Source organism: Cygnus olor, chromosome 20 (genome assembly GCF_009769625.2).
Source record: "Cygnus olor isolate bCygOlo1 chromosome 20, bCygOlo1.pri.v2, whole genome shotgun sequence".
Taxonomy (NCBI): Eukaryota; Metazoa; Chordata; class Aves; order Anseriformes; family Anatidae; genus Cygnus; species Cygnus olor.
In genome coordinates, this window is record NC_049188.1 from 12,073,869 (window position 1) to 12,094,793 (window position 20,925).

The 20,925-nt window shown below is 42.1% G+C and overlaps 3 protein-coding genes across 11 annotated transcripts; 1 reads left to right on the forward strand and 2 right to left on the reverse strand.

Moving 5' to 3' along the window:
- Positions 1-460: 460 nt before the first annotated feature.
- PIMREG (PICALM interacting mitotic regulator) lies at positions 461-7,619 on the reverse strand. 8 transcript variants are annotated; one of them, XM_040532226.1, is made up of 6 exons: positions 7,196-7,617; positions 6,310-6,628; positions 4,841-5,181; positions 3,827-3,922; positions 2,915-2,961; positions 461-1,504 (listed from the first exon to the last, which is right to left on the reverse strand). In XM_040532226.1, exons 1-5 carry the CDS (start codon positions 7,240-7,242, stop codon positions 2,931-2,933), a joined length of 834 nt encoding a protein of 277 aa, XP_040388160.1. In that variant the 5' UTR covers positions 7,243-7,617; the 3' UTR covers positions 461-1,504; positions 2,915-2,930. The 8 variants fall into 8 exon arrangements, with proteins under 8 accessions (XP_040388160.1, XP_040388163.1, XP_040388155.1 ...); XM_040532229.1 differs by having other exon boundaries at positions 6,706-7,216; XM_040532228.1 differs by lacking the exon at positions 461-1,504 and adding an exon at positions 1,511-2,498 and having other exon boundaries at positions 7,196-7,618.
- A 1,682-nt stretch (positions 7,620-9,301) lies between these two features.
- Positions 9,302-19,549, forward strand: FBXO39 (F-box protein 39). 2 transcript variants are annotated; one of them, XM_040532219.1, is made up of 4 exons: positions 9,302-9,598; positions 10,038-11,265; positions 12,309-12,485; positions 19,419-19,549. In XM_040532219.1, exons 2-4 carry the CDS (start codon positions 10,252-10,254, stop codon positions 19,446-19,448), a joined length of 1,221 nt encoding a protein of 406 aa, XP_040388153.1. In that variant the 5' UTR covers positions 9,302-9,598; positions 10,038-10,251; the 3' UTR covers positions 19,449-19,549. The 2 variants fall into 2 exon arrangements, with proteins under 2 accessions (XP_040388153.1, XP_040388152.1); XM_040532218.1 differs by lacking the exon at positions 19,419-19,549 and adding an exon at positions 13,249-14,016 and having other exon boundaries at positions 9,303-9,598.
- Positions 14,118-19,599, reverse strand: TEKT1 (tektin 1). The gene is made up of 7 exons (XM_040532220.1): positions 19,358-19,599; positions 18,808-18,973; positions 18,405-18,533; positions 17,830-17,973; positions 15,579-15,801; positions 14,735-14,931; positions 14,118-14,463 (listed from the first exon to the last, which is right to left on the reverse strand). Exons 1-7 carry the CDS (start codon positions 19,545-19,547, stop codon positions 14,304-14,306), a joined length of 1,209 nt encoding a protein of 402 aa, XP_040388154.1. The 5' UTR covers positions 19,548-19,599; the 3' UTR covers positions 14,118-14,303.
- Between the last annotated feature and the right edge of the window lie 1,326 nt (positions 19,600-20,925).

Genomic DNA, 20,925 nt, shown 5'->3' on the forward strand with positions numbered 1-20,925 from the left:
TTAATATGAAATAAGGAGTAAGATTTCTACAACTGGTATAGATTTTGACGTGTGCTGGTTTTTAAAATCTTATATTAGCCACTAAAATAAAACCTTCCTTGCCTTTAAGCCAGTAGTGTCCCAGACTGTTTTTATTTGTGGTGTTAGTATAGAAACTGTTTAATATGGTTGACTATCTGAAATAAAGACTTAGATCTGTGAACAGACGTCAACCTGTGACCTCCAATCCTCCTTTTTGAAAAGAAGTAATACAAGAAGAGATTTCAATAATGAGACACCATCCTTGTGGAAGCTTTATGAAGGAGTTTCAGTACATGCAAGGAATAACTTCAAGGTACTGTTCCATATAAGAAGAGTTTTTTGTTGGTGGTGTTTTATTTAAAAACACAAAAACAAACAAAAACCTACTTCAGAAAAATCACACAAACTAAAGCTCACACCAGTCATCTGAAAGCCTAGATGTCTGGGATGTTTCCAGGCTTTATTAACTGTTTCAATATTTGATAGTTTGACAAGAGAAAAGAAAATTCGGAGCAAGTTTAAAAATCAGTAATTACACATAAATCAGAATTGAACATGAGTGCTTCTCATATTTGTACTTAATACCATTAAAACTTAGGCTGTTCCAGTTTTACCAAATTATATGTGCATCTTAAAAATGATTGTAGATAAAAGTTTACCAACTCAGTCTTTCGTTTGAAGGTACATCTTAGAGTGAAAGTAATTCCAAAAGACTGCACAAAACTGCTACCATAGAAAACAGCCCTGGTGTTGAATTCTAGAAGCTTGAAAAATCTTTGCTTTAGTTTGAAAGACAGAAGTTGGGCTAACATAACAGCAGTCCTTAGGCTGTGAGTTAAAGTCCTAATGTGGCTCCACTATTGTGGCTTGAGTGACTCCACAGAAACCTGTTGCCTTGGAATGGCATTTGTGGTCAGAACTCAAGCAATTATTGTTTCTTTAACTTCCAGTTAAACGTCATGCTTAACTTTTAGTTTGTTAGTATTTAAAAAAAAAAAAGTTAGGTTTTGAAAATAACAGATCACTACTTTTAGTATATTATGAATCTGTGACCCTTTCTCTGACCATGGTCAGTGCAACATATGTTTCAAAGTACTTACTGCCTATGAAAGCCACTTCCAGGATGGTCCCTTATCTCAGTAGGAGGTAATACATCGTGGTACAAATTTCATTTGACTTTAAAAGAGAAAGCAAGGGAATGGAAGTCCCAGGCTGCTTTGTTAAGAAAGATTTTTAAAATATAATTGCTTATTCAAAGTAGTCAGTTACGTTCAAAGCATAGAGTACAGTCTCTCAGGTCCCAGTCGAAGTCTTCCTTCAGATATACTCAAACCAACACTACTTATAGCCATCTCTGTCCAGATACCAACTGCTCAACAGTTTCTTTGCTTGCCTTCTGATAGCCTGAGAAAATTTCTGAGATTGATGTACAGACTGCAGGTTTTGTGCCATTAGACAGTAGTAGTTTGATATCGCATGCTGCCTGCAGAAGAACAAAACTACCGTTAGTAGCATGAAGTCGACAAGGTTAAGTAACTGGTTGTTACACAAATTGCTGGAAAAATGGCAGACAGGAGCAACAAAGGACAAGATCTGGGAGCAAGGAGGGAGGTGGTCTGGACCTGTGTACTTCCACTGAACACTTCTGAAAACTAGCAAGAAAATATGTAGTTACCTTCAATGAGCAGAAATGGCAGTACAAAAATTAAGTATGGCAATACTTTAACTAGCAACAAGAGCGTTTCTTGTGATATAATGTAATTCATTAAAATAGATACATCTGAGCAATGCATGGAGCTAGCAACCATCATCAGTTTGAGAAGAAAGGCTTGTTTCATTATGGAAAAGATTAAATGGAAGCTGTAATAATATAATTCATGGCAATTGAATACCACAAGAGAAGGTAATGTGCTAGAGTGAGTGTAAGCACACCTCCAAAAAAATGTATTTCTCAGCTATTCCAGATAGGGTTCCTACAAACGAGCAAGTGTTGGAGCACATTGTATGCATCTACACAGGCAGGAGAACTGGACCAAATCACTCAGAGGAAGCAGTACACATAGCTGTTGGAAGCTTCAATCAAGCATTTGAAACTGCTCCCAGGTAGCAGAGAGAGTTACATTTTACATTTTTTTTTCCTTAACAGTTACAGAAATCAAGTTCTTATACCTTTATTGCAAGAATAGGAACTATGATGTAACTTTCCCTTTAAACAAAAAGAATACTTCAGATGTTAACAGGTTAAGATATTAATGTCACAACACAGATCACAGTGAAGGTAATCAAGGCTCTTATGACATTCTCACAGCAAACCTGGTAACGGTTCAATGAGTTGATACTAGAAGGTGATTTTCAGAAACACGAAGCAAAGAATTCATGTTCCCATCCACTTAGGTGCAACTGTGTTTAAGAATGCCAGCAACACAGGTATCATCTACTGTTTCTGTCGCAGCATCATGTTAACTGCTAATACAATGCTAGGGATGGAAAATAAAGGCTGTAAAATTAGCTCACGGTAACAGTTTGTTCTGTCATGCTTTGTGATCTTTATTATTAATCAGTAAGAACTGAGATCAAGTGACAAAGACATTAGTACCAGTAGTTTTCTGATCTGGGGTGAAAAAAGCTGCTGTTTGCATAGAAGCCCAATTTATGGTTCACTGCAAAGATGTAAGGTTTCACTAATCTTCAATACAGAGGCTGCTTCACAACTGCACAATGATCTGCTGTAGCAGAGAATGCCACAGTGAATATGAGGGAAAGAACCCTTTGGTTCCACACAATAAGATTTTAAGAAAACTTTGAGTTAGTATGTCTGTCCCTCTCCAAACAGCAGTTTTTCTCCTCACATGTGCATGCAGGTATAGTCAAAGTAAGTGAACAACTACTTTACCTGGTTGATACTATCTTCAGTTACGAATGAGAGAAACTGTCATATCACTAACAGATGGGAGAATATTAGGAGTGAGATTTAGTAAATTTTCAATGTATATTAACATTAACTTTTACAGGAGTAAACCTATAACTATCTAAAAATGGTGCCATTGGTAGAAGTTGAATTTTTGGAATTGTGCAGGATTTTAAGCCTTTATCTCTTTGTAGATTAAAGTAGTTAATGCTTAAGCCTTCCCTAGAAGATTAAAGTACCTTGACTTAATTATTGAATGCCTGACATCAAGTGTTCTAAGAGAGGAAGGGGTTTAGGGAACTGTTCTGCGTTGAAACTCCTGACCTTTAGTTTTTACTGACTGAATAGGCCTACTTCAGCATGACATAACTTTTACAAACGCAACAGCCTATCACTTCACGGGTTAACCAAGGTTTTGTACTAGAGGCTTCTGCATCCTCTAAATTTTGAGGTATGGTTCAAATTGGCTATTTGTAAACATAAATATATAACAAAAGCTTTTTTCTTATAAATGTGCATGCACCAGTGATAGCTAAGTGTCTGTGCAATGGTTTGGAGTTTGGTTTTTTGGCATGCCTGGATTGACAGCTCTTTTAGACAGGGGTAGCAAGATACTGTTCTAATACAAAGTAAAAGTTAGGCTCTGACTGGGAAAAATCAGACTTCTACAGCAAGAAACATGAAGACAGGGTGAGTATCTGACAGGTTTTAGAAGCTGCAAGTCCAACTACTAATTTAATCTGCACAAGTGTCATGAAGAAAGAATGGCTCTGCTATGTTACAACTGAGAAAGTTCTGCAGCTATTCCTCATCCTGAGTTACAGCAATCACTTGGCCTAGTGTTCAAGTGGAAGGTGGCCTATTGCTAAGAGTTGGGGTATTGTTAGCAGTATTTACCTCTCCTCTTGTACAATACCATCATCAAGTGCCTGAGAGAGGTGCTTCAGTCGGCGAATCCCTGAGGAGACCAGTTCCAACTCACACTCAAACTCTCTGCAAAAAGGATGTTTATTACTAGAGATGAAACCAGGCAGACTGACTAGGTGATAGCCTCTATCCCTGCAGTAAAAACTCAAGTTACTTCCAGACTACTGAGAGAAGTTTGGGCCTGTAGTAATTATGTTCTTAATTCTACTGACCAGCTGCTTCACATCTCCATTCATCCTATAGATAGCTATCCTCCAGTTCAATGACTGGTCTCATTCTTGAGGTTTAGACAGCTTCTAGCTTTTGACATTTCTCACATGACTTTGACCGAGACAAAAGTATACCTGGTACATTATAAAATACTACCTTAGCTCACAACCCTTTCTCTAGTTTAGTGACACGGTTTAATGGTGGACTTGGCAGTGCTAGGTTAAAGGTTGAACTAGATGACCTTAGAGGTCTTTTCCAACCTGAATTAGATGATTCTATGATTCTAATTTGTGTTAAATCTTTGAGGCAAGAGGAATCTCCCTACTCTGTATGAAGAGCTTGGCATAGGCAGAACTCTTTCAGGTATCTCTGCAATACAAATAGCATTAGCAAGATAGAGCTACGTAGAAGATGCATTGAGAGCTTCTCTACCAGAAAAGCAACAGCAAAGAGTTCAGGTATATTCCTAGAGTCAGATATGGTTTGGTGCTGAGAAACATGCTGTAAACCTTCTAATCCAATGGGAGAGTGATTAAAAAGGAAGCTCTTTCTTGTCATGGCACAAAATGAACATTCATGGTTCAGCTTTATGCAGCGCTCAGCCCCTTTCTATTCAGCAACCTGTAACTACTACTTTCCTAACTATCCTAACAGCATACCATTTCAGTGGAATAGGATAACAACCTTCACACCTTGCCATTCATCTTACAAGATACTCTAATCACAGTAATAAAAAAAAGCAATAAGGTTTACACAAAAAAAAATGTGGCTTACGTCATTCTGCTGGCAGGAGCAGGTGATGAATAGGGGCTCTTAAGCGCTGCTGCTCTTCTTGATCTCCGGAGTGGGACAGCATCTTCACCATGCCAGGATGGGAAACCCCTCCATTCTCTATGTTCTGACACCCTTGTTGGCCCAAGCAAGGCTCTTTTGCTGGATCTTGGGGTGCCCATGGAACTGGCTGCTGGAGTAACACTATTCTTGTTATGGCAAGGGGTTTGAGGCATAGTACTTCTTTTCCTGGAAAAACTGATTGCATGGCTTCTCCTACCAACAGATCCATCTGGAAAGGCCACAGTCGAGTGTATTGGGTTTTGGCGAGTCTTCTGTATTTTCTGAAAAGTGCATTAGACAGACATGTTAAGCTAAATGAAGTCAATCAGCCTAGAGTCTGGAAACAGAAGGATAAGGAACATTTGAGCTGAATCCCTAGTTTTCATTCTCGTATCAGGTTTACCCATTTCATAGAATATCCCGAGTTGGAAGGGACACATAAGGATCATCAAGTCCAACTCCTGGCACCGCACAGGTCTGCCCAAAAGTTTAGACCATGTGACTAAGTGCACAGTCCAATCGCTTCTTAAATTCAGACAGGCTTGGTGCAGTGACTACTTCAATGGGGAGCCTGTTCCAGTGTGCAACCACCCTCTCGGTGAAGAACCTCTTCCTGATGTGTAGCCTAAACTTCCCTTGCCTCAGCTTAACACAGTTCCCTTGGGTCCTATCACTGGTGACAAGAGAGAATAGGTCACCTGCCTCTCCACTCCCCCTTGCGAGGAAGTTGTAGTTGAATTTGGGTTCTAGGAATCATTTGCTCCCCTGATCCTTGGAACTTGACAAGGACTTCAGCAGGTATTGGAAGAAAGTGCCTGCTGCTTTTGTGCAGAAAAGAGACAGGCTCTCTGATACGTAATTGATATGCCTAGCGTCTGCCTCCAACAGGAAGAGCAGTGCAAACGTTAGGTTGCTATCCTGCTACCACCTACTGGCTTTTGCCAGTCCAAATTTAGATTGTCTGTTATGAAGAACATGCTAATAAATAGCACAGGTGCAGGAAAGATCTATATATATATTTATATGTATAAAGCTACGCATTTCACAGAAACAATCATTTGCAAGCAATGGCAGTCTCTACCCATCTTCTTCCTCATGAAGGCTGTTCTGTCATACATGATGAAATACAGTAGGGGAAAAGGGTTTTATTAAACGATTTCTCATGTTTATTCTTTTCACCTTCTTCCCTGTTTTGCCAGAACCATAATTTTTCTGGATAATAAAGGCAAGGATTATCCTGCTAGAGCAAGGATAACATTCTACTAATGAGTAGCTATGAGCCAACCACTGTGTTGTGCCATACATAGAATAAACTCTCTGGAATACATTATATCAGAGTCCAGAAATCTTGGAACTGAAGTTGAAGCACAAAATAAACTACCTACTCTCCAGTGCAAAGGCAAAAGTACCTGGGACACCATTCCAAAAGCATTTCTTGCTGTTCTTGTAATACTCTGGAGAGTTTGGCACTTTCCTCTTGCTTCCATACTTTCCCAAGTCGGGGTCTCATGGAAATTCAGCTCTACTTGTTTTAATGGTATTCGCTTCCTTAGAGACATACGGATGGTATTGAGAGAACTCAAAGAAGCCCTTCTCTTGAATTTGTCTGGTACAGGGCCGTCATTTTCATCGAAGTCAGCTAGGAGCTGGTGTTTCCGCCAGCCCATTGTTGCCTTGACATTTTTGAGCATAGATACCATCTTGTTCCAGTTCTTGGTCAATCTATTTCTGAAACAATCAGAATAAGAACAAAAATTAGAGCAAAGTGCATCAGTATGGAAAAGGAGAGATTGGATATCACATACTGCGTTTCCAAGGACATTAGTCCTGGCATGCTGTGAGCCTCAAGCACATCAGGTAGAATGCGATTTAACTGCAAGTTTCTTGATGTCTCAGACTAAGGTCCCACATCCATAGCTTATCAGGTTTCTTTTTGGTAAGCTGCCGATCGCTATGGATTATTTTACGTCGGAAAGTCCTGCACAGGCGGGATACCGGGAAGGAAGCAGCTGCTGCCCCAGGGTTGAGTTCGCTGCTGCGAGCCCGGCGCTGCCGAGCACAGCGCGGTGCCCCGGTCCTCTGAGGCCCACGGCAGCTGAGGCGGCGAGCCCAGGCGACGCGGTTATTTCACGCGCAAGAAACGTTGGAAACCACGGCTGCGAAAGACAGTAACGGCGATACCAAGGCTGGGGGAGTCCCAGCTCAAGCCCCGTACGGCCTCCCCCTTGTACGGCAGGGGACGCGGCCCGCGACAGGAACGTTCCGGCCGCCGCTCGGGACCGCACCTACCGGGACCGAGACCGGGCCGACCGCCGCCGCCGCAGCCGTCCCCGCCGCTGCATTCAAATCCCGCCCCGCCCCCCTGCGTTCTGGATTGGCCAGCGCAGCCGCGCGCGCGCTCCCATTGGCTGCGCCCCTCGCGCGCGCGGAGGCCGTTAGACGCGCGGCCACTGCCCAGGGTGGGGCCGGGGCAGCTGCGGGAGCGGAGCGTGACGTGACGTGGCGTGGCGTGACGTGACGTGGCGTGGCGTGGCGTGGCGTGACGCTCGGGGCGGGAGGCGCGTGGCCTGTCCCGACGAGCCCAGACGCAGCCGCCGCGCGGCCGCGGGTGCTGCAGGGGGTGATGGCGGCGGGCAGCGCTCTGCGCCTCCCGCCGCTCTGTCCCCACCGCCCCGAGCTTAGCGGTCTTGAGCGCATCTGCCCCAGCAGCAATAACAAGGTATTCACAGGCTGGTTGCCCGGTTGGGAATCCATGCGACCACGTCTGTTGTTGCTGATAATTATAAGACAAGTCTTGGAAGGCTTTTTTGTTGTTGTTTTGCCCCACTGGCTTATTTCGTTGCTGGAGGAGATAGAGCTGGTGAAATTACACAGTGTTGTACTGGAAACTGCTTGGGGGGGTCCTCTAGCGAATCAGGCAGCAAAGAAAGGCCAAGTGCTGAGAGTGTTGTTAGTTTTGTTTTGCATCCTACCCCAGAGGAAAACAAGTAATGCATTTATCTTTAAAACACTTGTACCTGAAGAATTGCTCTTGGAAAGAGCTGTAGCAGCTTCCTTTTTTTTTTTTTTTTTTTTTTCTTTATCCCCAAATGTGATTATGTTCCTTCAAATGCAGAGCTGACTGGTAGAGACACCTTGCATAGCCAGTGCTTACCCTAGAGTCACGTCTGGTTTGCCCATTGACACTGCAGACCTTGCAAGTCGTGCCAGTGGCTTGTAAGCATACTTTCTAGGACTTGCAAAGCACTACAGTTTTAAAATTTCCACTTGACAGCGTTTGTACCCCTTTGTATTCATAAACTTTAACGTGGGCAAGTACATCCCAAGAAATAGTCCCTTATTAATAGAAACATATTTCTATGTATTACAGCCATATATGCTATTCTGCTGTCCTCTACCCATTAGCTTGATGGCTTTCAGATAGTTGCAACTTTGTCATGACTTTCCCCATGCCCAATTCTGTCACTCTAGGGAAGGTTTCAGGCTCCTTTCACTTGCAACCTGCAGCCTGAACCACCATATTTTGCGACTTGGCTTGAATACATGGACGGGCAAAAAAAAGTGGTCATTCATCTACAGACTTCCTAAATGACTGACAGTTCTGCAAAACAAAGAGGTCTTCATAGGGTAAGGGGAGATTTGGTTCCCCAATAAGTGGAAGTCAGGTGGTAATCAGAGGCACATGCTCACTTTGTAAGGTTTATCCTGAGGGCTGAGATTATGGATCTGTATTTTGGATCTGGGAGAAAAAAAAAAAAAAAAACAAACACAACCAGGAATAGACATGGTGCTAACTGAACAACCTGCACGTGCTGACACAGAAATAATGTATGTGAGAACCCCAAGGCAAAAGGGAAGCAGCAGGCAGAAGCTGAATTAGGCAGTCAGCCTGTCCTTTTAAGCCAGTTAATAGAATTAATTTAGAGCTATTTGAGACTTTGCAGTTGTAAACAGACTCTCAAGGATCTGCATTTCTTCATCTTCTTATGGTGCCTGTTATCTCCAACCGTCTCATCTTTGTTACACCAACAGAGCAACACATACAAGGGAGGAAAGGTAGATTTTTTTTTTTTTTCTGGAGATTGGCATAATCTACTTTTGAGTTGCATTGTCTTTTGGTCATGCCAGCCAGTGAGCCTTGAGTTTCAACCCCAAGAGCTAAGCAGTGATTTACCAAGTGTACATGATAAGTAAGACACACGCACTGTAGAGATGGGAAGAAAATTCATTCTGAATGAATGCCCACAGCTGTTGGTAGAACCAAATGATAAACTGATCTGTAAAAGGCCTCATGAAAACAAGCGCCTAACGGATCCATGGGACGTAGTTTGTATTTTACAGATGAAGTTTGTGATTAGTAAATTAATAGATATGAAATGCATCATTTTCCTTCTTGGCTTTTTATTGTCTTTTCCTGAGATGATGAAACAAGTCTGCTTATCTTTTTCATTGTCTTTACCTCAGCCCAACTGACTTGTTTCAAGTTGGCTTTGTTTGCTGTTTGCCCTGGCATGGCTCCAGTTGTTGTGACATCACAAAAGTTACCTCTTTGCTCAGTAGCAATGACCAAACTTTGGGGAGGGGGCGGTGAAGGGGGAAGTACAGAAAACAAATCATGAACTCAGGAGGGCGACTATCCGTCAGAGCTGGAAAGGTGCTCAGGGAGCTGGACAGAGTCCAGCCTTGAGACTGGAACAGGTAACGTCTTGCATCATGGTTGTTTCCTTGTGTTTTACTACTACTCGGCTGGACTCCTGACTCACCAGCCTTCCAGTCCACTGGAGCAAAATGTCTCAACAGCCTGTTTGAACCAAGTGATAGAGTAGCTTACAGTGCTTATTACTCTCAAGAGGGATTGTACCTTCATCTAAGACAGGGCGCGACTTCCGATTGTCTTGAAACAGTATTCCAGGGGCTAAGGACAGTCATGTGCAATAGCTTTGCACAGACAGTACTGCTCATCTCTGTACAGCCCAGAATGCTGGACACATTTCTACACTAGGTATCAGGCCCCAAAACATTATCAATTGCAATGACTGTTATCATACCATTTCCCTGTTTCGCTAGACTAGAGGCCAGGAAGTTCAAAGATGAATCCTGTGATTGTTCTTTACTCATTTTTTTTCTTTTTATTTAGGTTAGACCATTGTTTAGACACAAGAAGTTGCTTGATCCTGACAACTTGAGTACAGAAGCAAAGAAAAGACTGTTGCTTTTGAATGTAAAGAAGCAAACTTTTAGCTGTTTGCTTGAAAGACCATCCTGTTGGGAATTACCAGAAATCTAGCCACAGCTTTCTTAATCTAAGCTTGGTTCAATACTCAGAGGAGACGTGAAAAATTGTCTCCTCAATGGAGGATGACAGTGACCCTGAGCAGAGCTCCTGGGCTGATCTACCTGATGTCTGTCTGAGACATGTCTTCCACTGGTTAGATGACAAGGATAGATCTCGGGCTGCCTTGGTCTGTAAAAAATGGAGTCAGGCCATGTACTCAGGATCCCTCTGGAGAACCAGAACCATCACATTCAGTGGTCAGCCATCAAGGGCACACATGTTTGAATTTAAAACTGCACTGTGGTATGTCAAGAAATTTGGCAAGTATTTGGAGCACCTTGAAATCAAGTTACTGTATCCTTACAATACTGTCATTACTCGAAAATTTCAAGCAACTATGAGAGGTCTTCTTTCACACTTGGGTAAATGTAACAGTCGCCTCATATCCTTGAGCATCAAGAACCTGGAATTAGACCGCTTGGTCTGGAAAAACGTGGTCAGGGCTCAGTTTATCAAGAACTTAGGTACCTTCCTGAAAAGAATGAGCAAACAGCTTGATTATCTCAACTTAAAAGGAGCAAGAGTAACCTTGGAAGAAGGCTGTGGGCTTCTGAATTCTCTGAGCTGCTTGACTAATAAAAGCTTTATATCAGAAATCAATATCGAGGATTTCTTCAGTCTTCACCTTCCTGTCTACAGCAGCACCTTGTTCCACCAAACCATGTCCAAGTTCCACAGCCTGGTTATCCTGACTTTCAATTATAATTGCATCTCTGATGAACTGCTGGACATCCTGCGGGAGCACAGCGCTCATTCCCTGTGCACCTTGAATATCAAATGTCATATCCATGACCCTCATGGGCAAGTGGTCTGCGGAATGTCATGGGCCAACTTGGCCAAGAGAGCCCCAAAACTGAACGTCAACTTCTTCTTTGAAAGAGTTATGAACCATGATCACCTAGCCAGGATCCTGCTAGTGGAAATCCCAGTCAGGAGCATCAGTTTACGGAGCTGCTATTTCAGTGATCCAGACTGGATGATGAGACCTACCCTCACCAACCTCCTCCCAGCCTACTGGCATGTGCTGCAGGTAAGGTCAGCAGTAGTGACAACTTAGAGCGGTAGTGACAACTTATCCCAAAGCTAAGCAAAGTAATCATGTGGGCATTCTGCATAACAACAGTCACCTATAGGAATTTCTGACCACTTCAGTTTTATTTTTAAGGTAATTTTCAGGAGAATTAGTCATTCCAGTGTTCCAGCTGTAGTCCAGTTCAGGTAATTGGTAGTGTTTGGACAATGCTCTCAGACGCATAGCCTTTTTTTTGGGGGGTGGTCCTTTGGGGACCCAGGAGTTGGACTCGGTGATCATTGTGGGTTCCTTCCAAACTGGGAATTTATAATTCTATGATTAATTATCCTTCCCTAGTTACAATGTTTGTGATGCTGTTCTTCACTAATGGCAGGCTGGTGTCAGGTTGCCCTCATAAAATACCAAAACATCAAAAATACTGGTGATCATAATGTCAGCTGTGAGCTAAAAGAACCTTTCAGGCAGGAAAGCATCATTTTTGTAGAAAAGCTGTTCTGCCAAAGCACTTTGTTATCACGGAGGTTGCATCACAAAAGATGTGCAACGGCTGACCCATGTAAATGACTTACCTGGTCTGTGCATTCTTGAGGGAAGCACATGGCCTTACTGATGGTTACTGACAGCTTTCTTTAAGTTCTATTGCATTGTAGAGTTTTGCAATAAACACCAGTGATCTGTAAAGCTTTCCAGAAGTTGTCTTTGGATGTACTCTTTTATCTTTGATCATTTCTGGTATGTGAAATAATACCATGGCATGAGCTGTGGGTTGTCTAGTTGTCTAGAAGACACTAGAAGTCCACTAGAAGTTGTGAGTCTCTTAGGATGGTACATCATGCACAATGGACCCCTATCTTAAGGGGAGAATGGAAATTAGCATTACATATACTTCTGTCATAATAAAAAAGTGATTCTTTGCTAGTGTCAAGGTTCAAAGTTGATCTGCTGGCAGTCACTTCTGTTAGCAAATTTGGGAAATCCAGTTGCTACTGCACTCACAAGGTTTTTTTCAGTGGTACTAACAGTGTTCTTTCTTTTTCAAGAAATTAACACTTGAAGTAAACAATGACCATGAGGTGCTGGATGATGAGCTGCTACAGCTCATCTTATCATGCAGGAGGTTGTTTTTTCTGAAAGTCTGGGCATTTCTTAGTGTCACCTTTATGGAGAGGCTGCTACATAATCGTGCAGAAAGGAAATGCTTTTTGACTACCATAAAGGTAAGACTTTGTGCTTCAAAACTCCTGTTACCTTCCTTCTTCTCTTCCCTATTGAGAGGAATCTGAGGTCACTATATCCATATAAAGGTCACAGAAGGAAAAGTTAACATAACTACCTTCCCTATATAATGCTTTAGTATTGTAAGGATCCTGAGAACCACTCACAGAAGTGGAGCTTCCCAACCTACTCAGCCATGTACAGAATACTATGTAAGTTCAGTAGCCAGCACCGACCATGCCACAAGCCTTTGCTAGTCTCGGGGTTCCTTCTGTCACCTCCCAGGTCAAGCTAGGGATTCTTAGTTACCTCCCAGGCCTGGTATTTGGGTCTATGCTTAAATTGAAGTGTGTGGATTGAGTCCCAGTAAACTGCAAAAATATGTAAACACATCTCACTGAATAGGGATGCTGTGTTGAACTGGGGCCAGACCACAAATGTAGCTGGTGTAAACCATGCTGTCATGCTGCTTTGCCTGCTGGACTCTGAATTTAGTAGATTCTCTTAGATCTGTGCAGATCCCACATATGCATCAGTCTTGGGGGAAAAGGACCCTTCCTCTTCCCAAAAAAATCTTTGGCAGGAGATGAGTCAGAGTCTTCACACAGTTTGGAGCAAAACCAGTAAAAACTTCAGGATTTAACTCAAAAACATTGGCTTCTCTAGATCCCTCAATAGTTGTAGAGGCTTCTTGTTGCCGTGAAATTTAATGGGTTGAGACTGCTCCATGTATCTGAGACACATGACTGCCATTCATGCACACAGGTCAGGATTTACACAGCCCGACAAGAGACCAATGAGGAGGATCGGCTGTTGCGTGATATTTACAAGAAGTTCAAAAACCTGATTGACTCAGAGCTTAATTATTTTGTCATCACCTACCCAATGGTGTAAGCCACAGGGAGACCCAGAAAAACACCAGTTACATCTACAAATGATGAATGAATCCTTTAGATGGCATTAGTAAGGGATTCAAATCTTGCCAGCGCTGCCTCCAAAAGGGAAATACCATTACAGCAAGAGACAGGCAAGGGACAATTTTACTATCCCCTGGATTAAAATGTTGGATTTGGGAACTGGCCTCCTGTGTCTCCAGCATCATTTATTCTTGTCATTTCTTTGCTTTCCCTCACCAGAACCAGAGGAAGCAACGAGCCCTTTCCCAGCCTTTACATGCACCTCCAGTAAAAACTAGCCCCTCCACTTTACTCAGCAATTCCCATTGTAGACTTTCAAACACATCACAACTGAAGCCCCCCTGATTGTTTCCGTTTTACAAATAGGGAAACTGAGATATGGGGTGAGGAAGTGATTAACCCCAAATTAACCTTGGCTTGATCTTGACTCAGTTGCAGTCAGATACCCCATCCAATGTATCACCAGTCCCTAGTTCCTGTTGAGTTTAATATACACCCTGTGTCCAGTTCTTAACAGCAGATGTTAAGAAAAAAAATTTACCTTGGCTAGTCCTACCCATGGTACTCCCACCCACTCCTCCCACTTGCCTATCTTTCCAGCAAGTGCCTTATGTGGGAACACCTGCTTTAACTTCCACAACTTCTATACCTCTCAATGGCAGAAGATATCATCGGTTGCACCTGAGATAAATAACATGGAAGGCACATTCCTTCTTATTCTGGAACTTTATTGCCAAGTGGGAGATTTCATCAGGCATTCTAGAGCATAGAAGTAGCTGTAAATACTAGGTCTGTTTTAATTACTTCATACATCTAGAATGAGAAGATGGCATTAGGACAAACCAGTAAATCTGGAGGTTTGTCAATAAAAAGTCTCACCAGGAGTTGTTCAGGAAGATGACTTCAAAAGTTGTTAATGGAAACAGACTCTCTCATCTGCATGCAGAGCACTTCATCAATGTATAATGTATTTGCCTTGACTTGGATCTCCTCCTCCAAGGAAAGCTGTCGTCGGCTCAGACCTTTCAGCTCTGTCTCAGCCTGTGCCAATGTATCCTTTAATCTAACAGGGAAAATATAGACAGATATTATTTGAGAATACATGGACATTTTGTCATGTGGGATAAGAATTCCAAGTGGGAAAAAAAAAAAAAAAAGAGGATTCACAGTGAGACAATATCCAGACAGCTTACCCTAAAATGTGCTACCCTTAAGGAAAAAGCAATTCCCAGCCTTTCAGGGAGGATAGCTAGGACCCAGTGTTACTGTGACTATTTAACCTAACCCATTAATACGTACCACAGTTTTCCCACTCTTTCATCATTTCTACTTGCCTTTGAATATTGTTTGTAATCTCTTGAACTTCACTAATCAACTTGTATTGTACTGTGTCATAACATAATTCCACATTGGGACGATGGTTTCTTGCTTCCAAGCGAGTTTGAGCCACTTTAACAGGTCCTTCTTTATCAGCAATTGCTTTCTTTAAGGCTGCAATGTTCTTCTCCTGTAAGGCAGTCTCATCCATCACCTTAACAAATCCAACAGAAGGAACTGCTACACACTGCCTCTTACAATGAGTGAAATCATCAAGATCTTTAATAGCTATAGTAATAGCAATCACAGTAACACTCATTATGTTAAGGTTTTATTTTACTAGAGTATTTTTACAGGTTGCCCAGGATTATGGTTCCTTCATTGGAGAGGAGGTAACATCATTCTAAGTGAGACTGACGATTTAAGTTCAGCAATAACTCTTAACATCAAGCCCAGTTTTCATGTATTGAACTTCAAGCACATTGGCCCTGATTTAATAAGCTATTAGGCTTTTACAGCACAATCATGAAAATCCTGTAGGAATACCATGTATCTGAAAATCACAAGGTAAATCCCAACTTCACTGAAGCCCAAACATTTCCATTGAATGAATGATTTCAGAAATAATTTACCTCTGTATCAGTGCACATAGGGATGGTTCAATAAAATCTAAGCTGACTGTTATGGGGGTATAGGGTGGAGGTGGGGTGTGGATGGTGGTGGGGGAATGTGGCAGTTCTTCCCAGTATTACGAAGGTAAAATTCTTAACTGCAGTAGCTCAAGACACCAGATTGAGTAAACTGGCTGATAACCCATGCCCATTGTTTCTATCTTTTCACTGACAGACTGCTATCACTTACCAATGCAAGGAGTATTTCTAGCTTGTGCTTGGCATCTCTGACTTCCTTCACCCTGTTTCTAAAAGCAACATTGACCATCTCATACTGCTTGTGCATGTCATTCACTGTCTGGGAAAGGATGCTGTCAATCAGTGCCCTTAGTGACAGTGAGTTGTTTCTCTGCTTGTCAGCCTTTTCAACATTTATGTTTGAGAAATCTATCCAGTCTTCAGGGCTAATAAAACTGAAAAAGATTCAAAATAAAAGGTCATTGACTGGCAGCATCAGGCCATCTGTGATTTTGTAAATCTGTAATTGCTCCATAAAACCAAATATGAGTGCTAAACAGAACAAATCAGTACTATAAAGCAGTACTATTAACTGCACGCCCCAGTGAGTGCTAGTTTTTCTGGGAATTCAACAGATACAAAATAAAGACCCTCTCTGTCGCAAACATTTCGGAAAGAAATAGGGGTAGTGTGGAAACCATTTTGATAAATCACAGAGCAACTTTGTTTTTACTTTCCTTTCCTGATAAGGGAGGAAGGGGTAGTCACAGATAATAAGCAAAGTTTCTTGGAACACTTTCTGTTAATGAAACTTTTTTTACTAAAATAATTATTATGTTACTATTAATAATAAGTAACTATTCACATAACGCCTTCACTTACTCTCTTGTACAGTTCAGTTCTACATACACAAATAGTGAATTGGAGCAATAGTTGCAAAGCCAGCCCCCAGGTGTATCACCAGAAGTGGAGAGTCATACTTGTGCCCCAGTGGCTTGTATCTTGTATGTATCTGCTTGTATGGCAGGTGTTTGGAAAGTGCCTCAGAGGTATATTTGTTTCATTGGGTGTATTTATAAACCTGTAATCATCATCTGCATATAGCAGCAAACTCTGTTCTGGGTGTGGTCTGAGTTACACAACCCGTTGTTGATGTACACTAGTGTACTAGTGGCAAGAGCCAGTAGTGTCTTGGTGTTCCAAGTGTGTCAGTTCTTGCAGAGTCAATAGCTTCCTCAGGAGACTGTTTCACACACTACATAGCCTGTTTCTTCTCACCAACCTATTCTGTAGTAGCTGTTTCTCCATCTAAACCATTCACACTTTATTCACACAAAAGGGGCACATTTGACAGGTTAACAACTGAATCAGAAATTAACCCCACACCTCATGTGTCCCAGTCCAGCATTCTACCAACTAGGACGTCCTGGGAGAGGAAAGGAAGTTATATCAGTGAATCAATTCTGGTTTTAAGCAATGTATGAAATTTGCTCTAAGTAACTGTGAGCCTCAAAAACTTTTAGTGAATTGCAGTTCTCTAGAAACATGATTATTGTGGCTTATTTCACTGACATATTACACAGATACTAAAGTGATGGACAGAAGTATAAAAAAAATATACAAGAGACTGATGATGAACAGCTAGTCTGTCTTACACATAGTTACTTACATATAGTTACAACAACCCCCTGAAGCGCTACAGGCTTGGGGGAGAGTGGCTCGAAAGTCGTGCAGAGGAAAAGGATCTGGGGGTGCTGATTGATGCTCACCTGAACATGAGCTGGCAGCGTGCCCAGGTGGCCAATGGCATCCTGGCTTGTATCAGGAATAGTGTAGCCAGCGGGACCAGGGAGGTGATCGTTCCCCTGTACTCTGCTCTAGTGAGGCCGCACCTTGAGTACTGTGTTCAGCTTTGGGCCCCTCAGTACAAGAAGGACATTGAGGTCCTGGAGCATGCCCAGAGAAGGGCTACAATGCTGGTGAAGGGCCTGGAACACAAGTCCTATGAGGAGTGGCTGAGGGCACTGGGGTTGTATAGTCTGGAGAAGAGGAGGCTCAGGGGAGACCTCATTGCTCTCTACAACTACCTGAAAGGAAGGTGCGGGGAGCTGGGGGTCGGCCTCTTCTCACATGTAACTAGTGACAGGACAAGAGGGAATGGCCTCAAATTGTGCCGGGGAGGTTTAGGTTAGAAATTATGAGACATTTCTTCTCAGAAAGAGTAGTCAGGCATTGGAACGAGTTGCCCAGGGAAGTGGTGGCGTCACCGTCCCTGGGGGTGTTCAAGGAAAGGTTGGACATGGTGCTTGGGGACATAGTTTAGTGGGTGACATTGGTAGTAGGGTGATGGCTGGACCAGATGATGTTGAAGGTCTTTTCCAACCTTAATGATTCTATGATTCTACTTCAATCTTGCTATTTCTGGAATGGTTCAAACTAGCTGTATAGTTATCGTACATTTTTTGGGCTAAATAACCACTTACTTTCCTTCTATTTTCACTGTATTATCAGCATATCTGACATCAGGAGTGTTGTTTGTCAGGCTAGCACAGTAATTGTCAATCATCAAAGCTGTGAATTTATCCTTCAGATCCATTTCCAGGTTGTATTTTGCAGAACGGTTTAGTCTAGAAGAAGAAACAACCAGACTCTAAGCCAAAGTCTAAGCAGAAGTCTCTCTAACATGCATGTGAGAAGAGGTACATTAGTCAATGCAAATGCTGTTATTGAATTTTTCATGCATGAACTCTTAGTTGTAAAGTCACAAAATCTAGAGCATGGTGCTACCTCCATATGAACTGATGATATAATCTCCATTGGAATTAAATGCACAGGACTGGATCCTGGGAGGACTAGGGATCATGTGGAAGTGCTTTCAGTTCTAACAGAACTTCTCACAATTAATGATCATGTTATGGATTAAAACTGAACTTCTGTAACTGTTTAGAACTGAAAGTAGCCTTGGTTCTGTGTTCATCCTGATGCTTCAACGTCTCAGGATTATGTCTGTCCTACTTTTCAGATAACCAAAGTTCAGTTATGGTCTTTGCCACTGTACCTGATTTGCTCATTGGTTTGTTCCAATGTACGTTCAAGCAAAGCAATAACCCCCTGTAAGACTTCAACTTCTTTGTCCAGTTCCTGTTCCACTTCATCATGCACCAAGTCAATCCCAACTCGCCTCTGCCTAAATAAAAAGAGGAAAAGCCGTCAGTCACATTGTTCAAATGCCTACTGCTAACAGACAGTGGTGAGAGCCCGGCATATCCAAAGTGTTTCTTTGCCACGCTGGTAATCTGTCCTTTATGGGATTGGGTCCCCAGTGTTAAAACACATAAATCAGACCATGACTCTGCTGCAGAACCAGCCCCTCAGTTTTCAGCCTTTTAAATTATTTGTTAAAAGTTCATTACCTAGATTTCTTTTTCTCACTCCCTGAATGCTTTTCTTCTTAATCTCACCTGTTCAGGAGACACTTCTGGGCAATGACAAGTGGCTCTTTGCAGCTCTCCAAAGCTTTCTCCAGCCTGATCTTGAAAGTCAACAGTACCTCTGTCTCATTAACAATTTGTTCAAGTTTGTTATCTAATTCTTGCCTCCAGAATTTTATTTCTTCCAGTCTCTGTTCTGCAGAATGGAAGTTACAAACATCTATTAATACAAGCTGCTCTTAAATGCTAGAGCATTGTGAGTCAGATCGTAGATACGGCTAGAAATAGACTAAGTCCATTGTGGAGTGAATTTAGTGCTGGAGGCTGATGTGTGGAGACAGTTTTACAACACTGTGTCAGGAGGTTGGGGTGAAATAGCTTTCTGCACGTTTTAGACAGGTAATTTATTTCATATAAAATAAAGAATCCACCTAAAAATATTTTTGATAATGTTCTGCATTTTTCCATGAGATCAGATAACATGGCATTGACATATATTCCTACCCACAATTACCTAATTTTTTAAGTCCAACCTAAACATATAGCTCAGATGATACTTGCAGAGCACACATGGGATTACCTATTTTCTTGTTGACATCACTTTGGGTTTTCTGAGTTGTCTTTTCTATGTCATCCACCAGCCTCTGACTCTCAGCTATCATGCGCTCTGAACTGGATTTCTGAGACTCTGTACTGGCACACTGCATCTTGTTTGCGACATGCCATTCGGAAGGATGAAACTTCGGTGGTGCTTGAAACAGTCTGGCCATTGTTTTTTGAAAGGTTCTGAATATAACACAGGTCAGTTCTTAGAATGTGGAACCTGAAATCAGGAGTAGCATTATATTTGGCTGCAGAAGCAAGAAGGGATGAATACGGTCCAGGAGGGTGGAAAAAAAATCTTGCCCTTTTATCTGCAAAATGACACAGATATGAAAAGAAATAATTTCTTGCTCAAGGTTCCCCAGGAGTTTGCTAAGATGTGGCGGAGAGGATTTGGTGTGGGAGAATGAAGAACCGAGAATTTGGGCATGGAAACTAGGAGGAAAGAGAGAAAATAAGAGAAAGCTGAAAAAAAGTGAACTAGTATAAAAGTTAAATAATGTCCCACAGGTTGGAGAAGTAAACATGCTTTAAGAACATGGCTGGAGAGATGCATAAACTCTAGACTGCAAAACAAACAAGCAAACAAACGAAACTAACAGTCATTAGAAAAATATGTGGAAAAGGAACCTTAAAAAATTGAAAACCAGATAAAAGAGGAAATGGAAGAGCCTAGGGAGTGCTAGAGGAGAACACAGAACAAAGCCTACTTCGGACTCTTTTAATGTAGGGTTAAACCGATGCCCAAAATATATGCAAAGTCACAACAGTTTGACTGAGTATCAATTTTCCTATTGCACTATGTTTATCCAGTGCTTTTGCGATAACTCCTCTCCACAGGGACAGCATTTCCTCAGCAACACACGGTTTTGCCCACACACTAGCACAGGTATCCTTAAATATCACCCCCCCCCCCCCGCCCACACACACACCCCTTTCTCCCTCACACACCTCTTGGCTGAAACGGCTCCTGGCCTGGATTGTTCGTTCCCAAGGACAAATCCTGGCTAAGCGACACGTCCTCGCTTCCCCTTCACTGGGGGGTTTGCTCCCAACTTTCTTCCAGCCTCAACCTCCACAGCTGCAGCACAGTTTGTTTTTAAACGAGACAAATACTGCAGGAGGGGGCTCAGAACGTCACGGAAGGTAAACAAAGCAGTTGCTATGGGAAGAGCAACACTGCCTCCAGCAAGCCGGCCAGCTGCTGCTATTGCACCAGGTGCTTCCTTTCACCCTTTGCCAGAAAAAAAAAAAAAAAATCTGGAAATAAAAAAATTATTCTTTGTCTATTAATTGAAATGGCTGTCACAGCTTTGGACAGTAATTTTTGAAGGACTTATTGAAGAAAAGCATAAGGATTCTGAAAACAAATGGAGGGTGTGTTAAATACCTATCCAAAAATGTCTGTCATAAAATATTTAGCAGTATTCTTTAACCACTCCATTTTCCTGGCAACTATGGTCTTTCCATACCTGAGACAAAAGAGATTTGGATCCAAAGAGAAGAAATGGAGGAGACAAAAGAGCACTACATTAGATGCTACAG

What these genes read in the sequence shown, in the direction of transcription:
- PIMREG (XM_040532221.1), bottom strand. Translation starts at nt 7,242, where the DNA reads ATGCAGCGGCGGGGACGGCTGCGGCGGCGGCGGTCGGCCCGGTCTCG. An exon ending in CGGCGGTCGGCCCGGTCTCG is followed by an intron (nt 6,629 to 7,195) that starts GTCCCGGTAGGT and finishes TGATTGTTTCAG; the next exon opens with AAATAGATTGACCAAGAACT. An exon ending in GGTATTGTACAAGAGGAGAG is followed by an intron (nt 1,505 to 3,826) that starts GTAAATACTGCT and finishes GTTCTTCTGCAG; the next exon opens with GCAGCATGCGATATCAAACT.
- FBXO39 (XM_040532218.1), top strand. Translation starts at nt 10,252, where the DNA reads ATGGAGGATGACAGTGACCCTGAGCAGAGCTCCTGGGCTGATCTACCT. An exon ending in CCTACTGGCATGTGCTGCAG is followed by an intron (nt 11,266 to 12,308) that starts GTAAGGTCAGCA and finishes TTCTTTTTCAAG; the next exon opens with AAATTAACACTTGAAGTAAA. An exon ending in GCTTTTTGACTACCATAAAG is followed by an intron (nt 12,486 to 13,248) that starts GTAAGACTTTGT and finishes TCATGCACACAG; the next exon opens with GTCAGGATTTACACAGCCCG.
- TEKT1 (XM_040532220.1), bottom strand. Translation starts at nt 19,547, where the DNA reads ATGGCCAGACTGTTTCAAGCACCACCGAAGTTTCATCCTTCCGAATGG. An exon ending in CAAACCAATGAGCAAATCAG is followed by an intron (nt 17,974 to 18,404) that starts GTACAGTGGCAA and finishes TTCTTCTTCTAG; the next exon opens with ACTAAACCGTTCTGCAAAAT. An exon ending in ACAGTGAAAATAGAAGGAAA is followed by an intron (nt 15,802 to 17,829) that starts GTAAGTGGTTAT and finishes AATCTTTTTCAG; the next exon opens with TTTTATTAGCCCTGAAGACT.